Raw genomic sequence first — 24445 nt, forward strand, 5'->3', positions numbered from 1 at the left:
GTAATTATGGTTACGGAGAATTGACATTTAACTGATAATGATGAAATAAAATCTCCACAAGGCATCATATTTTGGTGACTGAGTTTTATTAGTGTTAAAAATGAGTGGCAGTTACATGAGTGCAGAAAAACGTATTTACATCTGTATGTTTATCAAGCACTCTTGTAGGCGTTTAGCTTTAACAGCCAAAACATTGTTACCTCCAGCAAGGAGGTTATGCGATCGGGTCCGTTAATTTATTTGTCCGTCTGTTTGTCTGTCTGTCTGTGGACAAGATTTCTCTGAAACTACTGGGCGGATCTGTCTGAAATTTTCACCAGAGGTGGATCTTGGTCCTGGGACTCCTTACTGGAGGTCAGAAATATCGGATTGCTCTTGTTATGAAATGTGATGCCAACCTCAGGCGAGTCCTTTCAAGCAGGTCTAGGTGCTTTCCTATCTGTATCAGTAGCGATAGCGAAAGACAGTCCAATGATCCAGTAATCCAATCCATGCATCATCATCCTATACACCAGAATCATTCACCAATCAAAAGGCACCAGATCCCGGTCTGTATTCCGCCTAACTTTGGCGGTCCCGCCCAAGACAGCAGGCGGATAGGCCTTTACTGTATCCGTGGTAAGCCATCATAAAGTGAGTTGAAATGTCGCTGGTTTCAGGATTATGAAAGGAAGCACTTGAAAGTGTAGGGTCTTACACATTGGACTGTGTTTGAGTTATTGGGTCAGTTAAAGCAGTTTGTAGTCAAAGATTAGAAGCTCTGAACAATACGCTCTGTTTTCTTCGCCTCAGCTTTGAGATCTCCAAAAGTATCAAAAAATTGTTCCATCTCCTTTTGGAGGGCGGTATTCCGTCGGTCGGCGTCGAGTCGGGCGCGTTCCACGTTACGCATCTTGATTTCGGCCACGCTGAACCACTGGCGCTGCTGCTCAAGGCTTGAGCGTAGCACCGCCACCTCAGCCTGCATCGTCTCGTTCTTTCGTTCTAGCCTACAAAGAGAAATGCTGGTCATACACGGATTTGTAATCAACCATTTGTGTCGCTAGACCCCTTCTACTGGTGCACTGCTCTAGTATTGATCTGCCGTTTCCCAGTAAAGTTCGAGTTTTAACAAGCTCCTATATGGGCAGTAGCTTCACTTAAAATTATCATTACGGGAAAATAATGTCTGTGGTTTTCCTAATCCACAATATCAAAGCAATGCATTTAAAATCCAAAATCCAAACTGCGAAACAAGAATCAGAATTGAGTAATGATACCACGTGACTAAACTGTACTAGTGATTAATGTATTTAGAGTTGACTTCAAACAGTATTGAGTTGTAGATGGACATCAGAAAACTCTTAGCAGTAAGTATCAGAGACAGACTGATAAAAGCTGGCTGTAAAGAAGTTGATAAAGTGATAAACAAGCTAGTTAGCTAACCTACTTGCAGAACTGGCAAATATAAGAATCCTGAAAGATTACGTGAATTTGGAGCCCCAGTAGAGCTTTATGTCTAGCGACGGCCCTGAAATAAACATCACTGACAGTCAGTCAGATAGAGTTTGGACATAACACTACACAGAGCACTCATAAGCATATACTAAATACACAAATGTTTGCCTGTTAGGCAATGTGATAATTATATGTAATAATATTGGCCCTTGGTGACAGCTTCATCAAAACACCAAAAGTTGGTTTGATTTGAAAAGCCGACAATTTGTCATTTGTTCAAAAATCACATCATTCAACCTTAAGATTTAAAAGTAGGCATCAGGCATTTTTTTTTTAAATTAATTAGGTGTGCATTTCAGCTTTGTGTTTATTTACCTCTGGATCCTAGCTTCATACTCTGCTTTCTGCCTGGCCATTTGCTGCCTCAGTCCAGCCAGAAGGCAGTGCATGGCATGGGAAGCAATGGGCATGTGGGGGTCTGGAGGTGCTGAGGGCAGGAAGACCTCGCTACTCCCTGTGCTCAGCGGAGCGTCAGTGGGTGCAGAAGAGGAGGCAAGCGAGTTATGGTGGGCATCCCCATCTTCACGGTCCACCCTGAACAAAGACGGGAAGCTGATGGAGGCTTGGCACGGGCTGGAAGGACCTCCACTCCCGCTCCGGGTTCCGTCCTGAAGCAGGGCCTCGCAGGATGACCACGTGCTGCCGCTGCCTGCCACACTGGTGGCCCCCTCCACCTCGGCCGTGCCAACGACACTACCCACGTCTGCTGCGTCATCACCCGCAAGGTCAGTCATGGTGTCCATATTGTCATAGACAGACAGGGTGCTGTCCTGCGCATCACTGCTTCCGCTGTTCCCCCCTAGATCTTTCTCCGCTGTCCAGTGCGGCTCCTCAATGCCGGACCAGTCCGCGGGCTGCGAAGGACCCTCCAGCGCGGCCGTCTGAGAGGAGGCAGGCAAGGATGGACTGGTGGGGAGAGGGATGAGTCCTGAGTCCGGGGAATGGCACTTTGACGGCGCAGGACTGTAGCTCTGCGCCTCAGCAGGACTGGAACCTATGGCCGCGGCAGCAGACAGCTGACTCGCTGCCTCAGTCACAAAAGGGGACTTCCGCCTCTCCCTGGGACTGTGTGAGGACCCTCTCCTCTCGGGGGTCAGCGGGAGGGACAGCTGCCGTGAGCAGGGTGTGGAGGCCGGGTGGGGGGAGGGGAGGTGGTCAGCGGCCATGCCCAGGTGGGAGTCACACTCCTGGACGTCCAGCTCAGTGTGGACCCATTCTGCGTGGTTACTGTGTCGGTGCCCGGTCAGGGGAGCAGGTCTGGAAATCCTGGGAGTGTCTGTGTCCCCATCTTTTGAAAAGAGCAGGCTGTGCTCGCGAATTAGGTCAGACATCAGGTGCTGGATTGCAGCCGTCCCTTAAGGAAAAGACCAGAGTCAATGGCAATGCTACTAGTGCCAGAAGCATACAGGAATACAGGATTGTGTAGAAGCCTATGATATTATGTTTTCACTGTCACTCTCTTTCATTCTCTCAAAATTAAATCCTCTCAAGATGTGTCTTTTTTATCTCTTTCTCTCATATTCGCTCTCTCTATCTCACTCACTCTTTCTCTCTTTACATTACCCCCCTCTTTCCCATACCCATACATCAAACCTACCTCCAATAATGCTTTCAGGATCCTCTGCTTTTGGCCGTAAAATGTTGGGCCCAAAAACAGTTGCCAGATTCTCGATGCTCATTTTGTTGCTGCTGGAGTAAGTCTGAACTTCGTTTAAAAACCTGCAATGGCAAACTTTATCAGCTTGTTCAAAGGTATACATAAGTCACAAAGAATGTGTGTGTTTTTGGTGCTTCGGAAAGTTTCATCAGGGTACTAGATGCTAGATTTCACTGGCAAAAGTTATATTCTTTTTTCTATAGCTGATCTAAGTCATCTCACTGTGTTTATTATTTTAAGCTGTAATGCTCCACAGTCAGTTGAGAGAGCAACATCTGAAAAAAAAAACCTCTCTGAAGCAGGAATTTGTCTTGGTTTTTCTTTAGTCAGGAAGGTAGCGTGCCTGCAATTTCATATTTCAGACTAGAAAGTCACCTGACTGGTGGTTCTCTATTCAGAAGGTACTGCAATGGCAGCCTGTATTGAAGCTTTACTGGCCTGTATTGAAGCTTTACTGGCCAGTATTGAAGCTTTACTGGCCTGTATTGAAGCCTTACTGGCCTGTATTGAAGCCTTACTGGCCTGTATTGAAGCCTTACTGGCAGATGTAGTTCAGCAGGTTGAAGTTAGCCACAGGAAGTTCATGAAGCAGATTTCTCAGCTCCAGCAATCCCTGGGTAAACAAAACAATAGAAAAACAGCAGATGTTTTGTTATTAGCTTTTGATAGTGCCTACTATTAAACACTTCTGCCCGTATATCACTATTGAACAGCCACTAGGTAATGTCACAGACAGTCACTATGGTAAATGCTGCACGCAGTGTTGGTTAGCACAGATTCAGTGTGTACTTTCCAGTGCAGCATCACAGATTATTAAACTGCCATGTTTGTCCTGTCTGTCTGTGCTGTCTGTCTGTGCTGTTTGTCTGTGCTGTTTTTCTATGCTGTGCTGTCTATGCTGTGATGTCTGTGCTGTGCTGTCTGTGCTGTGATGTCTGTGCTGCCTGCCTGTCTGTGGTGTCTGTCTGTGCTGTTTGTCTGTGCTGTTTGTCTGTGCTGTGATGTCTATGCTGTGATGTCTGTGCTGTGCTGTCTGTGCTGTGATGTCTGTGCTGCCTGCCTGTCTGTGGTGCCTGTCTGTGCTGTCTGTGCTGTGCTGTATGTGTTGTCTGTTTGGGCTGTGCTGTGCTGTCTGTGCTGTGCTGTTTGTCTGTGCTGTCTGTCTGTGCTGTGCAAGAGGTACACACCTGCTTCCTGTCTGCTGGGATTCTTTTGCCACAGATGAGGAAGTCTGGGTAGCGAGAGAATGGTACTAAAGGTTCTGGAAGTTCCCTCAGGTAAAGCTTCAACAGAGATGCCACTGTGTGCACATCAGTACTGCTGGGAGGGTAACACACACACAAAAACATGCAAACACAAACATAAACACCTGCACAGGCACAGGCACACTATTATTACTTATGCTCAGCAAGGAAGTCACATATATTGTTAATCACATCACACACGGCGCATGAACTTTACTTGCACTTTCAGCAGTTACATTATACTTTGGATAAAAGCGTCTGCTAAATGACTAAATGTAAATGTAAATGTATGTGTTATTGTGTAAGGGCACCTGTCAAAGGAGGGCTTCTCTCCTGCGTCGAAGGCCTCCTGCAGCTCTTTCACCAGCGTGGCCTGGCCCGGCTGACGGAACAGACCCACCTCTGTGAGCCCGCGCTCGCGGATGAAGTCCACACACTGCTCCACCACCAGAGGAGCCATGTGAACCCCATAGCGACGCTCATACAGCACCGTCTCCTCCAAACGCTGGCCAAATACTCCTGACGGAGAGAGACAAAGAGAGACATGATTATCCGTACTGTACTGTAAGGCAAGTATCACCCATATGAATAAATGTGAGAGAGATAAACAAGATAAAGGTATCTGCAAAGTATCTGCATCAGTTCTCCTAAGACAAGTCAAATCAGCGTCCTAACAGTAACAGCACAAGAGACATCCAGGCAGAGAGTGTGTTTTTTCCTGTGCTACTCACGCCTTCGGAAGCTCAACACTCTTTTGATCTTCCTGTAAGTAGAGTGTGAGAGGTAACTGCTCGTCCGATACACCACAGGTTTGCTCTCCGGCATGGTCACTTCACTTTCACCTCTGCTTCTGTTCTTTTTGTCACTCTCGGGCCACCACACTCTCCCTGCTGTTCTGTGCATGAGCAAAAAATCTAATGACTCTCGAAGGATCTTCTCTTCGCACCGATGTAGAGTTCCATGTCCTCGTGGGTATCTGATTGTGGTGTTTCTTTTCTGCCTGTCTTGAAGTGTTCGTTCTGTTTTTTTCCACTCCAACCTTCCCCCTTATTTTACTAGGCATCCTCCCGCTCTCCTCCCATCCTCATCTGAACAAGATAAGACTTCTTGGTAAGATAAAAGCAAAATGGAACAGGAAGTTTTTCTCCAAACGTGTACAACAAAGACTCTCCCATTCAAGCCCTAAGTTTGCTAATCAGATGTATCAGCACTGTGATGGAAAAACCCTCAATCAGTACACTTCCCCCACACACACCGTAAAAACTCCAGACATGTCCAAAATGATCCCAATGGCGTAAGCAGAAAACCACCTCACCAAAAAAAAAAAAAGTCACAAAAGAAAAACAATATGCACTGTGACTCCTCACATTGCCATTAGTAACTGTATACTCAGATGTTCCCCCTTAAAATCCACAAGGGGGAAAAAAGCAGACGTGAAGTTACCTGGGATTATATGGTCAGGTTGAGGAGACGAGCAGTAACACAACATGTCACTGGGCTAGGAGTGTCCAATCACCAGTGGGTGTCCATGGTGACAGAGAGGTGAGAGCTCCTCCTCCTGTTGCTGACCGCTCTCACGTTGAAGGGGCATATCTGACCCTCCATGTGACGGGGAAATTGGAGAGCTGTCCGCTCACAATGCAGAGGATGTGGAGAGAATGGTGGAGAGGTGCTGCAAGATTCCACTGGAGCGGTCAGTCTATTTCAGGGCACGTACACGGTCACGTAGCAGTGCCCACCGTGGTAGCAGCTCCATCCCTGTCCCTTCACCTCTCTAAAGTGCTCATGACACAGTCTACGAAGAAAGGAAAAGGCCATCTAGTTGAGAAGAAGCGAAGGCTGTAAATTCGGTGTTCAAGATGCCTTCCAGTGACACCTCACTCAGTGCACCTGTCAGTGGACATTCTGTCATGCTGTCTGTACCTCTTCTTTTCTTAACCTCTCTGCTTCTCAAGTTTAGTTTGTGCTTTCTTGTCATTCTCTTTGAGTGAAGACTACCCCCCCCACCCCCCCTTCTCCCTACTCTACATTCCTCCTCACCCTGAGGTCAGAATACCTCACACTATGCTTACTGGAGGGTGTCCAAGGTGGCACTAGCACCCGCTCTCTCTCTCTCCCGTCTCTCTCTCTCTCTCTCACACTCTCTCTGTCTTTCTCTCTCTCTCTCTCTCTCTCTCTCTCTCTCTCTCTCTCTCTCTCTCTCTCTCTCTCTCTGGGAATCATTACCAAGTGAGAACAGGGCCACGGATTGGCTAAAAATAAATGAGGTGGAACTCTGTGCCCTGTGGCCCTCATTCTGCCCGGGGCTTCTTCCCCACGGCGATTCCTCACGGTCTCCTCTGTCACTCCTCATTGGGTCGGACGGAACACACCCTCTTGCACTTCTGTATGGATACAGTGTGGACACATGCGTCCAATTTCCGATTTCAGTCCGATTTAAATTGGATATTGGACACATGTGACTCCCCAGAACTAGATTCATTGTGTCCAGCTTGAGTCCGACTGGACTCCGAGGTAAACCCCTGGACACACGATTCGATTCCGCTGGGAATTGGACTGGGCGCGCATGTGTCTCTCGAAACTAGATTGAAATTGGACAACAACAACTTTTGCACGTGCTTGAGATCGTGCCCACAGACATATACATGCATCATATATGTCTATGATATGATAATCGCTGCTAGACGCTCAGTTCTTGTGCTCCCTCTCATTCACGTTGAAATACTGAAAGCGAAACTGAAACTTATAAACTGCAACGCAACTGTTTGGGACAGAATGCGCTAATTCAGTGAACAAATATTTTCATATTACTTTTTCACCAGTTGTTAGTCATGTAATCCTTTCATATCGATGTGAATCAATCAATACTAATACAAATTTAACTGTGGTGTGTTTTTGTTTCATTTCACAACGTATTTACTGTATAATCAACGGTAGCAGATGTAAACATTCCGCATTTGATTTGAACTGACACGGCCAAGAACTAGTTGTGTCACTGCCATGTGCTTAGAGATAGAGCAGTTAACCCCCCATGGAGACCCCATGGAGAGAATTGAATGGGATCGAAGTGCTGCCATCATGTGCCCGCACTGGATTAGGAAAACTCAATAGCAGTCGATCAGCTGATCAAACAGTTAGGCAAACACACTTCTTGTATTTTTGACAGCTCAGGGGTGTACTGCTCTCTTAGGGCTCAGGGGTGTACTGCTCTCTTACCTGGGGCAGTCTTTCCCCATGGATGTTTCGGCTGTGTTAGCATACTAGAGTTGAGGACCCTGAGGGTCTAGGGTGACTGATGGTTCAGAGGTTGTGTGGGGAATTCATTGGGAATGTTAATCTCTCCTGGGAAGTGAGTGGCAGCGTGGGTGGAAATGAGCCCTGGATGTGAGGGTGTGTGTATGTGTGTGTGTGTGTGTGTGTGTGTGTGTGTGTGTGTGTGTGTGTGTGTGTGTGTGTGTGTGTGTGTGTGTGTGTGTATGTGTGAGAGTTGGGTCCTTGGGAATGTGTGTGACACACTGTCAGTGCCAGTGGGTAACAGCTCTGGCTGCAGTTCTCAAGGAATAGGCTGTAATACTCTCACCGTTGTTTATAAAACAAGAGAAATTGCTTTTGCTCTGTAGGACTCCCTAGCTTCTTGTCAGTGGAACTGAGTGATTAGGTAGTGCATAAGCAGTGTTGGGGAGAAACCAGTTACATGTTTACAAAAATAAATGTACAAAACAATTACTGAGAAAAAATAAATTACAGCTACTAATCAAAATGCTACAGAGGGGCTACATCCAAATGTATTTCTTTCAGTAAAAAGCTTTAAAATATTATTTTCTTTTGTATCTTTTTACTAGGCAGGCTCCATTCATTTGGCAGTATGGACTCGCATTTTGAGCTTGGTTTGATTGGTTCTTTTGTTCAAATTTGCACCTCCTCTTATCCACTAATGACACAGTAATCAAACATAATCAAATGTAATAGGTTACATTACTTTAGTAAAGTAATTCAAACAGTTATTTTACATTTGAACAGGCTAACTTGTAATCTGTACACTATAACATTTAAAAAGTAACCTCCCCAAGTCTGGGCATAAACCTTTTGGTTTTGGGAATAGATCTTCCTCTGCAGCATTGGAGGATAATGGAAATGAGATGAGCCTCGTGTAGAGAACAATCATGCATCTTTATCTGGGAGTGACCAGGCGCAGCGCCAGTACAGATACACGACTGCACAGGATAAACGGGGTGCGGGCCTCACTGCCAATACAGATACATGACTGCACAGGATAAACAGGGTGCGGGCCTCACTGCCAGTGCAGAAACCTGCTGAGGGCCCAAAATAGGGGCTTAAGATGCTCAGTATGTGCCGACAGTATGTGAAACACAAGGTTCATTATTTTACCTGTTTTTACCTGAGATTCTGCTGCCACCTTTCATTTTTTACTTCAGGGTGTCAGTTAAAGTTGATGTTTTCAGGTCACACATATTCAAAAGAAATAAATGGGATTTCCCAGATATCTACTGCATTACTTGGATGTGCTTACTTTGTTGCATAATGAGTTCAAACTTCATGATGTTATGGCTTGACTGATATCTTTGATCATAGGGATCTTCCAAGAAACACAGAATGCGCATTCAACTAAAAATGCTTGTGTGCGTGCGTTGACATGTGTGTGTGTGTGTGTGTGTGTGTGTGTGTGTGTGTGTTTGTGTTTGTTGGTCTGTGTGTGTGTATGTTGGTGTGTGTGTGTGTGTGTCTGTCGGCTGGGGCAAGGGTGGGTGTAATGGGGTGTAACAGTGCATGAATACAGTATGACTCTGTATCATTGCTGAAGTTAATTCATTTTCATAATGTAGGTGCTTACCTGTGAAAGGTATCCACACACCCTTGTTGAGGCTCTTCAGCCACTCTTCTCCCTGCCCACAGCTGTTGGACAGGAAGAAGTACGACCCAGGACTGACCAGCACATCCCTATTTCCACCTGAAAGAGAGTGAGAAAGAGGCAGAGAGGACCGATGAGACAGAAAGAACTAGGAAGAGACTGTGTACTGTGTGTGTGTGTGTGTGTGTGTGTGTGTGTGTGTGTGTGTGTGTGTGTTTGTGTGTGTGTATGCGGTAAGAGGAAAATACATTTCTGTATTCATTATTATGTTCAGTGAACTAATTACCTTGTGAATCAAATCAATGCGTGTGTCATTATGGAGATGGCGCTGTAAGTAACCCAAACCATATACACTTACACACTGATTTAGACTGATGGCACTTTCTTCTCTAAACAGTACATTTAGAGAGGCAGGGCATTTCTCTGAGGTCTGTGAGTTAACTTCTAATCCATTTTGATGTCTCTGTAGTGCCTGCCCTCTACTGTAAAGAAACCCTGAACTGTCCGTGTTTGCATATGTGCACGCACTCCTTAACATACTACATCAGTTTCTTTGCATTGCTTGACAGCACCATAAGAAGTCTAACTCAACTTGATTAAGGGCATTCGCTTAGAATATACATTTACAATATACAACATCAAATCTATCTGATTTGTTTAGGTCTTTAGCTCATTTTCTAAAATTTCATCTTGAATGCTGATCCTGATCCTTGTCAGATGTCCAATGATGGCTGTTCTGGCTAGCCCGTGGTCTGTTTCACATCACAACAACATCCCAACATCATCTGTTGTGATGTGACTGAGCTGATAGAAAAGGCGGCGCACCACAGCATCAAGGAGCCAGTGTAACCCCCCCACCCACCCACCCACACAAGGCTCCTGGCTGGCTCTCTCTGTCTGCCTGTGCCATACCACAGCAGCAGTGAGACATGACAAATCCCCACTCTTGCAATCAGATAGCACTGTTTTCCAACTCTCTCCACACCAGCGGCAACTTTGCTCAGCTAGAGAGCTCTGCTAACGTCCCACTGGCTGAGAAACCAGGCGTGAAGGATTATTCACACGAGCATCTGAGATTAAAAATTAAATAACACGCAGGTTAAGATTTATGTCTTCAAGCCCCATACGCATGCTTTCACAAGCAGTTTTTTATTTTTTTCCTTTTGAGCTGTGGTTTCGGCAAAGGATTAATTTCCCCTAATTAAAAGAGGTCATTTTTCTCTAACAGCACCACTAAATGGGGATCCGGGGCCTCACGGTCACTGCGTCCTCTCAGAAGGTGAGCGCGTGTAAAAGCTGGACGACAGCCCAGGATGAACTGAATCACCATTTCCTATCTTGGACCGCAGAGAGGGCTCAGAACGGAGAAAGCGCTCATTGATTTTCATCATTTAATTAAAGTAAAAAGACTCTTGCTGCTGTCTTTTTCACATACATTTCTCTCAAGGTATTAATCAGGGAATGAGTCTCAGCCACAATTAAACTGTGCTCTCTATTCCAGTCAGTCTGCTGGAGAGTGCAGTAATTAATTTCATGGAGGACACTTCCTTTAACAAGCCCATAGCAGTAAAACATAAACCAGCCATCTAAGTGGTTTATCAATACCTGTCCCATATCTTGTTTGGTAAGATCCCCACACATCATGTAGTGTGACAGTAACTCAAGAGAAGAGAACAGCAGAGCATTATTCCTGTGAAAAACTGGGCAACATCAAGATGGTGACATAAAAATGTAATAAGGTTCTTGAATAGCATGTATTATTTTACAGGTTAACTAATGTCACGTCTCATATATATATATATATGTGTGTGTGTGTGTGTGTGTGTGTGTGTGTGTGTGTGTGTGTGTGTGTGTGTGTGTGTGTGTGTGTGTGTGTGTGTGTGTGTGTGTGTGTGTGTAGGTCTGAGTGAGGGACCTTGTTTTAACTGAGCGACAAATTGAAAACTGCAGCTTTCTTATACTATGAAACATCACATGTGACCCTTATACACTCCTCTTTTAGTATAATAATAATTTTAATTTTAATATAATATTCTGTTCAAGTCTCTTCAATTCTAATTATCCTCAGGAACCCTCTTTCTGGCGAGACTAAGCACTGCTTCTTATTATTTTTGTCCAGTCAGGTCCTTGAATCCCATTGGACACTGGGACCATAGCAACTGAACTGGCAAGCTACTAGGCAGATTGAAAAAAATGTGTTTGGCTCAAACAGAATGTTACTGACTGTGAGCAATCTATAAATTAGCTCCACATTTAGTCCTCAGTCAATCTGCCAGTCACTGCCTGTCTGTCTGTCTATCTATCCGGATTTTTGCTATCTTGAAGTTATAGAAGCAGTCTGTCTCATACCCTGAGGCAACCTACCCGTTCCATCTCATTATTTTGAGTGCCCTCCTTTTCCACACCCGGTACACAGCAATCCATCAGGTTGCTACTGTAAATCACAGGCTGAGTTAACTGACTGTCAGACCTGTCTCACTCCCTTCTTCCCCATCTGTTATGTGGACATCAAATAGTAAGAAGTCATATCTCTCCTCAGTGTCATTATTGAACACCAGAATAGCTACAGTATTACTACTTCACTTTTTACACACACACAGACACGCACGCAGGCATGCACACACACGCACAGACTAACACGCTCACATGCACAGACACACACACACACACACACACACACACACACACACACACACACACACACACACACACACACACACACTCTCCTCATTTAGGCTCTTAAGGCTCCCCCTTTAGGCTCCCTCCTTCTCTGGGAATATAGTCTCCCTAGAGGTCCCTAGCTTAATGTGGTTGGGTAGATTTTGAGAACAGACAAACAATCTGTTGGAGATCAATAATAAGTGGGCTTGTGTATTATGTCCTTGCCCTTGACAGCAGTAACAGGTCAAGTTTATCCAGGACTTTTGGAAAGTGGCATTCTCCGAAGTTACATTAGTAGTGAACTTGCAACATTCTATACAGTTGTATAAACACCCCAAAACATGCTATACATTACCCATGATTACCCATCCTAGTTATGTCACAGACTGCATACAAGTTATACATTCAGACAGATTGATTCTGAAGAAGTTCCTTCATGTAAACTTATTTAACTCCAAGACAATGAGAGACAGACTATATGAAGAGAACCTTAAAGAGCCAACACTGCTAATATGAGTGCAATGACATGAGCGCGTGCCACAGAGCCAGTTGCAAGGTGTCCAAGCACGTCTTACTCACCCTTCTGTGTAGTGCTCTCATACTTCCAGGACTTGAAGCAGGTGAGTCCCATGCTGCAGGTGTCCGTCTCTGTCTCTCGCAGTCTCCTAGCCGCGCCACGGCAGTTGTCCTCTGAACGTGTCCATCATTACCCGGCGTGCTCAGTGGATACGGAGGGACGGCTGTGTCATCGCCGAGAGGACGCTGATCAACCTGAAGGCGCCCGAGCGAAGGCTCCACAGCGCTGCCATGGCCGGACTGCTGCACATTCGTCTCCCTTTCCCGATATCTCCCTCCCCATTCATCTCATCAATAAACATACTGTTCCATCCCTTTGGCACCACTGTGTTCAGGGAGATAGGGTGGGTTGGGCTGAGGGTGTGTGTAGGGTGGGGGCAGGCGGTGTGTGTGGTGGTGGGGGGTGGGGGGGGTGGTGGGGGGGGGGGGGGTTACTGCCGGCGAGCTCTGCGGCAGAGAGGTCCGAACCGTAGAGGTAAAGCCTGGCTTCAGTATCCCGCCACCAGCTGTAATTACTTCAGTACAGTACAGCATCTCAGGCAGGGCCAATTTCCCTAATGCATACCCCCCCCCACCACCACCACCACCACCCACCCACCCCCCCATACACACACTCACACACACACACACACACGATGAGCCCTCCGTCCCTCCCACCAGGCATCTGGTTTAATGGCCATCGATGTGATCGGCCCTCACCCGCACACAATGACTCAAGAGGTCATAAAGATGTGAGCGGCTGCCCGGCATGTTCAACTTTTGAACCGTCGTCCATTACGCTAAGAGGAGACGCACTCACGTCTTCTACCCACTCCCTCCCCCACTACGGCTGTGACACACACACACTTTCTCTCCCTCTCCATCTCTCTCTCTCTCTCTGGTCTCCCTATCCCTGCATGTAGGATTTATGGCCCTGCCCAGGCTGAATCTCAGGGATATATTGATCCTGATGAAAGAGGTTCAATTCATTTGGCACAAAAAATGGTCTACTTTAGAAGACTCTACAGATCCCATCAGACCAGTGTGGCCTGGCTAGAATGATAAGGCCACTGATGTGACCCCTGAATGCCAAAATCACTACCATAAAAAAACCTGCTGCCACTAGAAACACACTTTTTAAGCTTTTGTTATCCAGACGCAGTTCAATATGAGTCACAAACATCACTTTATTCAACAACAAAAAACTTAATCAGAACAATTATCTGAGGTTGCCTTGTACTTAATCTTATTCCTCTGTACCTCTACATAGAAAAGATTTTTCTCAGGACACACTGGCCACCATCTTTAAAGTGTCCCACGAGGCACCCTGACCCACTGCTTCTGTTAGCCGTCAGCTATTTTAGAGTGGCAAAATAAATTGATTTTAATATATGTCACTCTGGTGTGCTTTTTGTAATCATTGCCCAGAGACTAAAGTCACGCAACAGAGAAGTGAAGACGCACAAATGTCACAACTGCCTTTGTGGAACCTGGGAAGGTCAGAGGTGGATATTTGCTCTTTTGAAGATGAAGGCTCATTTATATTCAAAGCTTAAACAGGGGAGTAATTTGTCTGTCATGGGATGCTCTCTGTGTTTGCCCATGGAAACATCATCCCCACCCCTCCCACCATGCAGCCTGAGAAAGAGAGTGATTCAGTCCACTGCTGAAACCCATTCCAATTACCACTGAGAGCTTTCAACTCCCTATGTGTCAATACACCTGTCCCATGGCATTCACGAGGGGAGAGAGGGCTCTTCGGAAAATGAAAACAGTCACATGACCCCCTCCCACCTCACACCCACTTCTTATTTCATTAATGCTCTTTCCTCCTGTCTCACCATGCAGTCCACTTGCGATTAGAGAATGGGGGGCTTTTTTTGTGATCGACTTCTTCAAGTTCTCCATAGCTTGGGTCAATTAAACTATCTACCTTAAGAAGATTTTTGGGAAATAAACAATGGGGTACATGGTGAGAAATATTATACATAGGCTTATTTGTTCACTTGTTTTAAACAACACTATATGCAACAATTTGCCACTCTTTGGGGTATGTCTTTAAATTTAAAAGCAGCTAGTTTTGATGTCATATCATCTCCAAATACATTTCGATGGTACAGTATATGTTCATGTGAAGGACCTGTCACCAAACACCTGTCATTCCCACTAGATCTGGGGTCCAGTGTGTGACAGGCCAAATTAACCCCAGCCCAGATTAAACAGGTATACTTTGGCCCAGGCCAGATTAAACCTGGGTATACTTTGGCCCAGGCCAGATTAAACCTGGGTATACTTTGGCCCAGGCCAGAGTATACCCCGGGGATAAACTGTCCTAGGTCAAACTATACCCGGGGGTGTAAAATAGCCTAGGCCATACTATACCCCTCCAGGCCAGAGTATACCCCAGGGGATTTACTGTCCTAGGTTAAACTATACCCAGGGTGTAAAATAGCCTAGGCCAGACTATACCCTTCCAGGCAGGGCCATTCTTTCCTATAGGCGACAAAGGCTTTAGTTTCTCTAGAGTGCCACCTACAGGGGGGCGCCAAAAACTGCGCCTAGCATTATTATTATTATAATTTATTTCTCCAACCAATATTTTGACATTAAAAAATATATTTAACATAAGGGGAACATTTGCCAAAAATCTATAGAGGTAGGGGTGTTGTCAGAACATGCTAGCGCATTGATGGGTATGGGTCGAGTGGGGGTCGAACAAACAAAACAAAATTGTATTCATTATTTTTTCGAAACTGGCATGCACCTAGTGCAGTACATTCTTAATATCATTGGTTTATTTTTGCCCAGTTCTGTATCCCTCCTCCACTACCTGAGACACCCAGACATGCAAGAGATCCTAACAACAGTAGCTGATGGCTGAAGTTCAAGCACTCTGGACTCTGGTACTGCAAGAAAAATAATAGATATCTGGACACTCTTTTATTATAACTTGACAAAAAAAAACACAACACACTGCAATAACGGGAGAGAAACCGTGTGGCTTCAAAATAGGTTGGAAGAGCACAACAAACCTCAAGAGGCACCTGAAAGCGAACATCCCTGTCATTTATGCTACTATTAGCTAGTAACTGTCAATGATTATGTTATGTGATATCGTTATGTGAAGTGTTGTAGTAACCTTTGATCTTTGTGGATGTTTTGATGTTGTTATCAGTGTTTAACTTCGAACATTTATATTGTAGCGAGGACTTGCTAGTCTGAGAAGTTGAAGTTTCAAGACGTAGTAATCTTTGATCTTTGTGGAAGTCGAATATTTTTTCTGGTTGAATAAATAAAAGTCTATGTTTTAGAGTTTTAGGATTTTAGTCAGTTAGTTTTCTCACTTAACTATCCTGACAAAGCTGAACCCCAAATTTAAGGTTGAAAAATGAAGTAATTCTTGTGTATATCACTCGACACTACTGATATCATGGGGGTATAATCTGGCCTGAGGGGGTATGAATTGGCCTAGGCCAATATAAACCCTGGAGTATAAATTGGCCTAGGCCATAATATACCCGGGGTATAATCTAGCCTAGGCCCTTTTAACCTTAGGTATAGTCCGGACTGGGGGTATACTATGGCCTGTTACAACGGGACACAACACCATGCAAAAATGTAAGACAAGGTTTCATTATACAACATTGCCAAATATATCGTCAAAATACACCATTCAGCAAGCATGCTAACGTTTCATCAGTGCTATCTGGGCTGTTGGTGGTGTTTGCAAGGTCTTTGCATGCCTTTTAGGCAGTGAACCCACTAGTTTTAGACCCAAACTCCTTACCCTTAACAGCCACTTCTGCCATCTACAGATAAAAAGATAGAATGACAACAACGGACCTTGTTTCAACTTAATGAATCATCTGTTCATCTCTTTAGGTGAGAGGAATGTTTGTGTCTTTTTGCTTTTAATCTTATAACCACCAGACCTGAAGGCTGAGATGCATCTCCGTGTGCCAGCACATAGTAAAAGCTAAGATTAGCAGAGCTAGTAAACTGTACCCAGGGTACACTGCCATGAAATGATTACTTCTCCATGTCAGGAGACAGTAGTAATGAGAAGGGTCATGGCAGGACAGTACACATCAGCACCTTTTAGAAATAGTATCTGTAATAATCACATGTGATGGATGACTACTGAGTTTAATACCATCTGCACTGGGTTTTGCAGGAGAAGAATATCAAAAATATGTCTTTTTTCTATTATTATAAAGCTACTAATCATAATCATTAGCCAATCATGGTCATGCACTCATAATGGTACACCCAGAGAAGTGAAATAGGCCTACTTCGTGTAGTGATTGAGTCTGCCCAAAGGAAATCTATTTATTTTATTAAGCATCTGAAGTGCTTCGACCTGCTGAGGCCCAGGTAGCCTAGTTTATACTTAAAGCTATATCCTCCACTTTTCCTAATATCCTTCGTATAGTAGGCCATTACATTTAGATTTTCTTCTTTAGATTGAGTAACTTGTACAATTTATGCTAAACATCGGCGTAGATCCGGTCCCTGAACTGGTGTTGATTCGTTTCCTGTCATCAAAACGATTTCATCATTTCCTCGAATACGACTACATTTCCCGTCGACTGTGGGGAAGCTACACACATCGTCGCCATTTCATGTTAGAACGTTCGACGTGGTGAAACAGAATTTAACAGAAGTCGTCGTGTGCTACATTACAGTGTCTTCAAGATTTGAATTAACGACTCGTTTGAGGTAAGGAAATATGTAGCAATATTCATAAAGGATGTAGTTTAAGTTTAAACTGAAGGTTTATTTGTGATTGCTTATTATAAACCTTCTGACTAGGCCCGTTTTCGTTAGCTAACTTAGCTCGCATAGCTCATCTTAGCCAACGTTTTAGCTATCGCTAAAGTTTTCGTGGTCTGTCTTATTAGACTGTCGACATTTCTAGCGTGAAACACGTTTTTTCACAATGTGTGAATGTTATTGAATGTATGTTATGGCAATTATCATATCATGCATTTGTAAATAGCCAAGTTGCCGATTGGTAGCCTAAGCTAAGGCTACCGATTGCTGGCTTCCGTCACAAATCGAGCCTGTTGGCATTGTCCTAGGCGGGGTAGGTTCAAGTTTACGCTAACGTTTGCTAGATGTTTACGAGACGAAAACTAGGATAGCAGGTTAACACAATAGTCTTCTGTACATTCGGCTTGGGTAAAAGCAACCACGTGATGGACCTACTGGTAATGTTTATCAGTTGTTTGTAAGTAGTTGATTTCATTATATAATAGCTAGTTATTTTGATATCTGGACAAGAGTGTATCGTTTTTTTTTCAGATTGCTAACGTTAACCAGCCAACGATAGTCTAATATACGTTTAGCTAACGGATCTATTTCTCGGGTAACGTTAATATTAATAAGTAAGAATTGGTTGTTCAGTTCTAACAATATTTTTTTTGGAACAGGCAGAATTCGGGAATGGTTATTTTGCAAGTTTAACAACTCATTTCGTGGTATTTGGATTACCCACAATGCTTTGCGCGCAAAGCTTCGCTTTACATAACAATAAATATGCGCCAATTTGTTATCGTTGTTGTTAGCAGAGATGCCGTCTGAGTTTTTTTCGCAGCAGCAGTATTTGACGTTTATTTAGCATGTGAGTTGGCGAGTACTTGAGTCAGGTATGAGTGTGCTTGTTGATATCACTGCCAGTGGATTGAATTTTACAACCTAGACGCTTAGGAATGTATAGGGATTGACTTCCATGTCGTATTTTATGATGGACCTTTTTCTATTCTTGTTTGACAGATGCGTCAGTCCAAACGAATGCGTTCGAGTGATGGCTGGTTGTCGGAGTATAGCTTGGAGGAGAGACTGGAGATTCGCAAGCGACCAAGGCGAAGGTCGCGCAGTGTTGACAAGGAGAGGAAACCAAGAAGGCTTCACCACTACAAAACATACGAAAGGTATCTATAACTTGTAAACTACTGACAGATATACATTTTGTATAGATAAAGTATTTACTTCCCAGGAAGTTCCTTATGAAGTAGAATGAGCTAGACCATAGGTATGTTACCTATTTCTACATGTGGCATAGTTTAGTAACCTACTAATTCATTTAGCTGTCAGTATGATGGAATGTTTTCGTTAACATATCTTCTTGGTGAAGACTTTTGAAAGTGTATATTGCCTGTATATGGAATGATAAAGCCATATCTTTTCAGACAGGGGGCACTTAAAACATAAAACATTTTGGGGACTTGAGTAATTATTGTAGGTGATGAGGCTTCTAAATTAATGGGTCACAATTGATGCCTGTTCATCTGGAAATTGTTGCAAACAAACTATGATTTGAAATACACAGAAAACGAAAGTGAAACGTGAACATTTGAAACCTGATTATTAAATTAAATAGTGGGTCTTCTCTCTAGGTTTGAAACACTTGCTTGTGTTCGTATTGATAACTGGAATTTATATGGATGTCAAGATACACATCACTTGTGTGTGTGAACTTTTTGGGGTGTTGGGTCAGTGGAATGTGAAATCAATAGCAACACTATTTGTTTAGTCAAGTATGATGCTTGTACCTGCCATATTTTGAAGAGTGGCCGCGGTCTTCTGAATTTACTATGACAACTCTGACGGGCTAAGGCATGGCTTTTGCTCTTGGCATGCTGACATCTTGGGTGAAAGAGAAGCAGTAAACATCTTCCGAGGGCGTGCCTGCCATTTCCTCTAAGTATAGTGCACCTTAGCAGGGGGTTTTCTTTTCTGGGCAGATACTTGATTCTTCTCGAGAATTTAGTGTCCCCGACCCCATCACTCCTGCTGAAAGGTCCAATAAATTAATATATAGTGAAGAGGGCAGCATTGGCCCTTAACCCTAAAGCTTAAGGGCTTTAAGCTTAACAGTGCTAGAGTATGTTTTAAAATCATTTAATAGTGACTACGGGACTGCAAAGTTTGGCTGTTGTATAGCAGTGGCATTCTTTCTAGAGGAGTGTACACCAGCTGTCGTAAACCACGGTTTTAAAGGATGCCATATGGCGGTGTGTAATTCTGCCATTATGATTTCAGGTGTCACGTGCAAACTAGGAGACTGGAGGTCAAAGAGAGGCGCGTGGTGAGGGAGGCCAGTCTGGAGCCAGAAGGGCATGGGGCGAGAGACGCCGATAGGAGTGACGGCGCCAGGGAGCGCGAGCGAGACAGAGACTGGCACCACTACAGCAAGTCCTCCGCTCGCAGTGGCCGCAGCTTCAGGAGTAGCCACGGACACCATCTCTCCCGGCGGCGCAGTCACTCCAGACACCGCAGCCATCACTCAGACTCGGTACGGCGTGCTCCACAACATGTGCACACTCACTTACTTGGATGTTTGCTCAGCAAGTTCACAGAAACAGTATGCATTAGGCTACTTGAAAAGTCATTGAGGGTTCATTTGTTTTTGACAGGGAATCTGAATTTTATATAGTTGTTTTCTGAATGTAATGTTGTAGCTGCATAAGCAACATAAAAGTTTCCCGTTTTCATTAAATCCAGTTTAGTGTTAAAAAATGGCTGGAGGGTTTGGTTTTCAAAGCAGTAATGTCAGTATGCGGGACCTCTTAAGGCTGTGGTATTCTCATTGAATACCTGCTAGATTGTATTTCTACTCTGTAATCACCAAAGCCCTTTTTCTGAAAATGTGTTGCCATGTTTTTCTTCTGTAACACACACTATGTGGGCCCTGTGCCTTTCGCGGGAATTTGAAATTGCTGCCGCCGTGGCCCTGATGCGGGTTTCTGAATGGGCCGAATGTCGTCCCCTGCGATCACCCCCCTCGCTGAATGAATGAATGGCGCGTTCTGGCCTGGTTCTGGCGGGTGTGTGGTGATGGTGGTGATGATGATGGTGGTGATGGTGGTGATGCTGGTACCCATGAACCTACCGCCCCCTCCAGAGGAGCCAGCGCAGGAAGAGAACCAGGAGTATTGAGGATGATGAGGAGGGTCACCTGATCTATCACACTGGAGACGTGCTAAGAGCAAGATGTATAGAACATATACCTTTCTCTCTGTACCTTTTTTTGTTTTGATTCTTGTATTGTGGTGGGATGACTTTTGACAGTGAAGACTAGCATCGGGGGTTTGGCAGTTTACTGCTTCGCTAAATGTTTTTGAATTCAGTTTGTAACTGGAATCTGATAAAGACTCTGTGTTCAGGGAAGACTTTATATTGTCAGGTGGAAACACAGATTAACAATAATTACCATTTAAAATGAATTTGTCTGGTTTAGTTGTATTTCTTTGGTTCATTCTCTTGTTCTGGGGATTCTAACTCTTGAATTTTTACTCCCAACCATAGATGAAATTGTGTGTACTCTAGGCGAGGGAGCCTTTGGGAAAGTGGTGGAATGCATTGACCATTCAAAGTAAGTAATGGATCCCAGTGTGATTGAATGCATATGAGCACATGTCCATTACTACTGAAGGAAGCTGGCATCAACAGGCCGCTGTGTTCCATCCTACTCAAGAGAGATGTTTAATGTTTCAGGGAAGGCCTGCGTGTCGCAGTGAAAATCATCAAGAATCTTCAGCGCTACCGTGAGGCAGCTATGTCTGAGGTGGAGGTGCTCGAACAGATGAATAAACTGGACTCGAGCAGCAAATAGTGAGTAGCAAAGGTGTTTGTAATGCCCTGAATTTGTTAAGTGTCTTTAACTTGGTACTGTTGCAGAGGGGGAGGGAAAAGTGAATCTAATGGCAATATGCCAAGTCAGTTATTACTTCAAATAATCCATCTTCAAGTGCTCGTATACTTTGCCCATGTTGGTCACTGTCTGTCTTGACATGAAAGATTTGCCTGTGGCCCTATATACATAAAGATATGAGCTAGTATTTAGTGCATGTGGCCCTCTGCTCTGTCGCTATATGACTGTAAAATAATTTTTCCACACCATGTGGCTGAGTTGTGTTTCTGCCTAATAAAACCGTGTGCGTGGAATGTGCCGAGTCATGAGTCTCCCTCTCTTGCAGTGCTTGTGTGAGGATGCTGGACTGGTTTGATTACCACGGGCACATCTGCATCGTGTTTGAGCTGCTGGGCCTGAGTACATTCGACTTCCTGAAGGAGAACGGCTTCATGCCCTTCACCATTGACCACATCAGACACATGTCCGACCAGATCTTCAGAGCCGTGTTCTGTGAGTACACGTTTTCACTGTGGACAGATTAGCTCAGTGGCACTGTTCTATCTTTTTTTTCTGTGACCCTCCTCAACCCAATACTCTCTCACACACACACACACACACACACACACACACACTTAGTATATTATGTGTGGAGAGAGTCAGTGGAGTGGGACAGTGTGCTAAAAAGGCATCATGGAACTCCAATATTATCAATATTGAGTGCTTTACATATGATTGATTTGGATCAGAAGCACTCAGTTCTTGCATCCTTGACATGATCACTATTAGGGTTTCCGTGAACTTCGTAATACAATTCTTAGTTTTTTTTAAATCTAATTGGCGGTGGCTAATAGCTGAAAAAAGTGGTCAGCCTATATGGGCCTCAGAGTGTCTGGTAGTTCTCACGGTGCGGGGCTGACCCAGACATTAAACCAAAGCTTAGGCCTGTGGTAATTCTGGGCAACAGCTTGGAGCTATTCTGGTTTGGTTATAGATTCATCTAAGTGTGTCCATATGTAGCTGGCTTTTTAACTGCATGTTTTGTTTTACAGTTATATTCTTGTGTTATCCTCTTTGGACTAACTGAAGGTGTTTATTTGTTTGTTTTTAGTTCTCCATCAAAATAAGCTCACTCACACTGATCTTAAGCCTGAAAACATTCTTTTTGTGGACTCCGAGTACGACATTGAATATAATGCCAAAATGGTAAGTAAAATCATTTGTTTATACAAATGAATTATGTTGTGGACAGGGGTTCTTATTGTTTGTTTTCTACAGGGTTTTTCCCCCCTAAATGCACCCTGGGAAAAACAAGACAAAAAGAATTTGAGGAAATATTGAGAAAAAAAATCATCATTTCTTCAGAATTTTATATAAGACAAACTCTAAGAAGAACCTTAATTTCATTGTAAAAAAAAAATAAGTTTTCAAGCCAGAATGCAATAAGAAGACGTTTGTAATAAAAAAAATAAAACCTTTTACAGAAACGTGACGAGAGAACTTTGAAGAAGCTGGACGTCAAGGTTGTGGATTTTGGGAATGCCATTTATGAGCACGAGCACCACACGTCAGTCGTGTCGACACGCCACTACCGAGCCCCTGAGGTCATCCTTGGTGAGTGGCCCTCTATTGGGCAGCATGGGCCATGAGAGCTGCTGGAGATGTGGTGGTTTTTACATTCATGTTTATGAAGTAAACCCTACTGAAATGTGTGTTTTGTTTTCTTCGTTCCCCCAGAATTGGGCTGGAATCAAGCCTGTGATGTGTGGAGTCTCGGCTGCATACTGATCGAATATTATCTGGGACTGACTCTCTTCCAGGTAAGAAGCAGCAGGCCATTTCGTCCGTTTAGATTTATTTGATCCTGATAGTTGATACCGTCACCTCTGCTGCCAGCATAACTTGGTGTTGTACTATTAGCCAAGTGACCTTTGCTTCTCCTTTTGGCAGACACATGATAGCAAAGAGCATCTAGCCATGATGGAGAGGGTGTTGGGCCCAATACCCACGCACATGCTTCAGAAAACCAGGTACGTCCTTTGCATATTGTTGCCGTTTGTTTGTCCGTCTGTTTATTTGTTAGTTGCACACCACCGAGTTCATGTTTTTCTAAAATATGTTTGTTATTACTTCTCATGCGGTTTAAAAGTTACGCTTTGTAATGTATTAACCACGGTGTTCTGTTTAATATGTTGTAGTAAAAGGGCATTTATAACATTTTTCGAAAACATGTTTTAAAAACATGAATGGTTATCTATGCCTCCCACCTGCAGTTAATTTGCAATAGAAAGGGTGATGTGCTGAATATTTGTCAAAGCCTTTTCCAAATAAACTTTGTGTATTGAAATTACAAGTCTAATTGTGTTTTATCTGTTCTGTGTATACAGGAAGAAACGCTTTGTGCATCATGAACGGCTGGATTGGGATGAACATAACTCGGCCGGCAGATACGTGAGGAAACATTGCAAACCTCTGAAGGTAGCGCTCATTCTAATTTTATTATTATTATTTATGACATGAAAGAATGCCTGACTGTATTCCATGAACTCAAAACATGACTTCTAGGTAATGAGTCGTCTCTTTTCTGCCCTTAGCAATACATGTCTTCCAAGAGTGCTGAACACGAGCAGTTGTTTGACCTGATCCATAAGATGATGGAGTACGACGTGTCCAAACGGATCACCCTGGAGGAGGCCATCAGTCACCCCTTCTTCGCTCTTCTGAAGGACAAATGACCAAAAACCCGTCACTGCCCGTTTATTCACGCTCCAAAGGAGAGGGACCCACCAGACTGTATCAGTCTCACTTAAATTGTTCATTCTGTGCATATTTATTTCTTGTCATTAGGAAATGTACATTCACAGTTGCTCTTTGTCTTTAATAAAACCTGATTTCTCTAGCATTAATTTCATGTGTACGTGTTTTTTCTTGCATTGATTTTATTTGCATTGAACACTGCAACAATAATATTAATATTCTAACATTTGACCAGACTGAGTGTTATTCACAAAAATGCTCATGTACTTTTTTCCTAGTGTCTATAAACGCATTAAAATTGCAAGTTATTGTGGTCTTAATTACTTAACCCAGAATCAGCAGTGTTCTTGACAACGGCTCGGTATTAACGTATAAGCATGTAGTAGAGTAGTTTGTCCAGAGGATGGCGACAAAGGTGTTTGCAAACGGTTCTCTTGGACTCATGCGGTGAATAATTTATTTTTAGTCCCTCTATTTACTTACAATTGAATCAAAGTTAACGTAAATCAAGACTACATTAATATAGGTGAGCTGTTCATACTGTAACACCAACTTGATTGTGTGCTTAA

At 43.8% G+C, this 24445-nt stretch overlaps 2 protein-coding genes across 2 annotated transcripts; one reads left to right on the forward strand and one right to left on the reverse strand.

Moving 5' to 3' along the window:
* Positions 1–146: 146 nt before the first annotated feature.
* Positions 147–12560, reverse strand: LOC308370496 (rho GTPase-activating protein 24; the record flags this gene model as incomplete). The annotated part of the gene is made up of 8 exons (XM_080845154.1): positions 147–989; positions 1813–2851; positions 3095–3216; positions 3694–3767; positions 4342–4474; positions 4710–4917; positions 9251–9367; positions 12509–12560. The coding sequence occupies 8 exons, from the start codon at positions 12558–12560 to the stop codon at positions 752–754; spliced, it is 1983 nt and encodes a 660-aa protein (XP_080701280.1). The 3' UTR covers positions 147–751.
* A 4517-nt stretch (positions 12561–17077) lies between these two features.
* Positions 17078–24025, forward strand: clk4b (CDC-like kinase 4b). Its single transcript, XM_080831974.1, has 13 exons — positions 17078–17203; positions 18260–18417; positions 19529–19781; positions 20391–20481; positions 20795–20861; positions 20984–21100; positions 21466–21632; positions 22231–22325; positions 22604–22733; positions 22857–22939; positions 23070–23149; positions 23507–23597; positions 23714–24025. The coding sequence occupies exons 2-13, from the start codon at positions 18260–18262 to the stop codon at positions 23852–23854; spliced, it is 1473 nt and encodes a 490-aa protein (XP_080688100.1). The 5' UTR covers positions 17078–17203; the 3' UTR covers positions 23855–24025.
* Positions 24026–24445: the final 420 nt, after the last annotated feature.

This window comes from Sprattus sprattus, assembly GCF_963457725.1.
Source record: "Sprattus sprattus genome assembly, chromosome: 1".
Classification (NCBI taxonomy): Eukaryota; Metazoa; Chordata; class Actinopteri; order Clupeiformes; family Clupeidae; genus Sprattus; species Sprattus sprattus.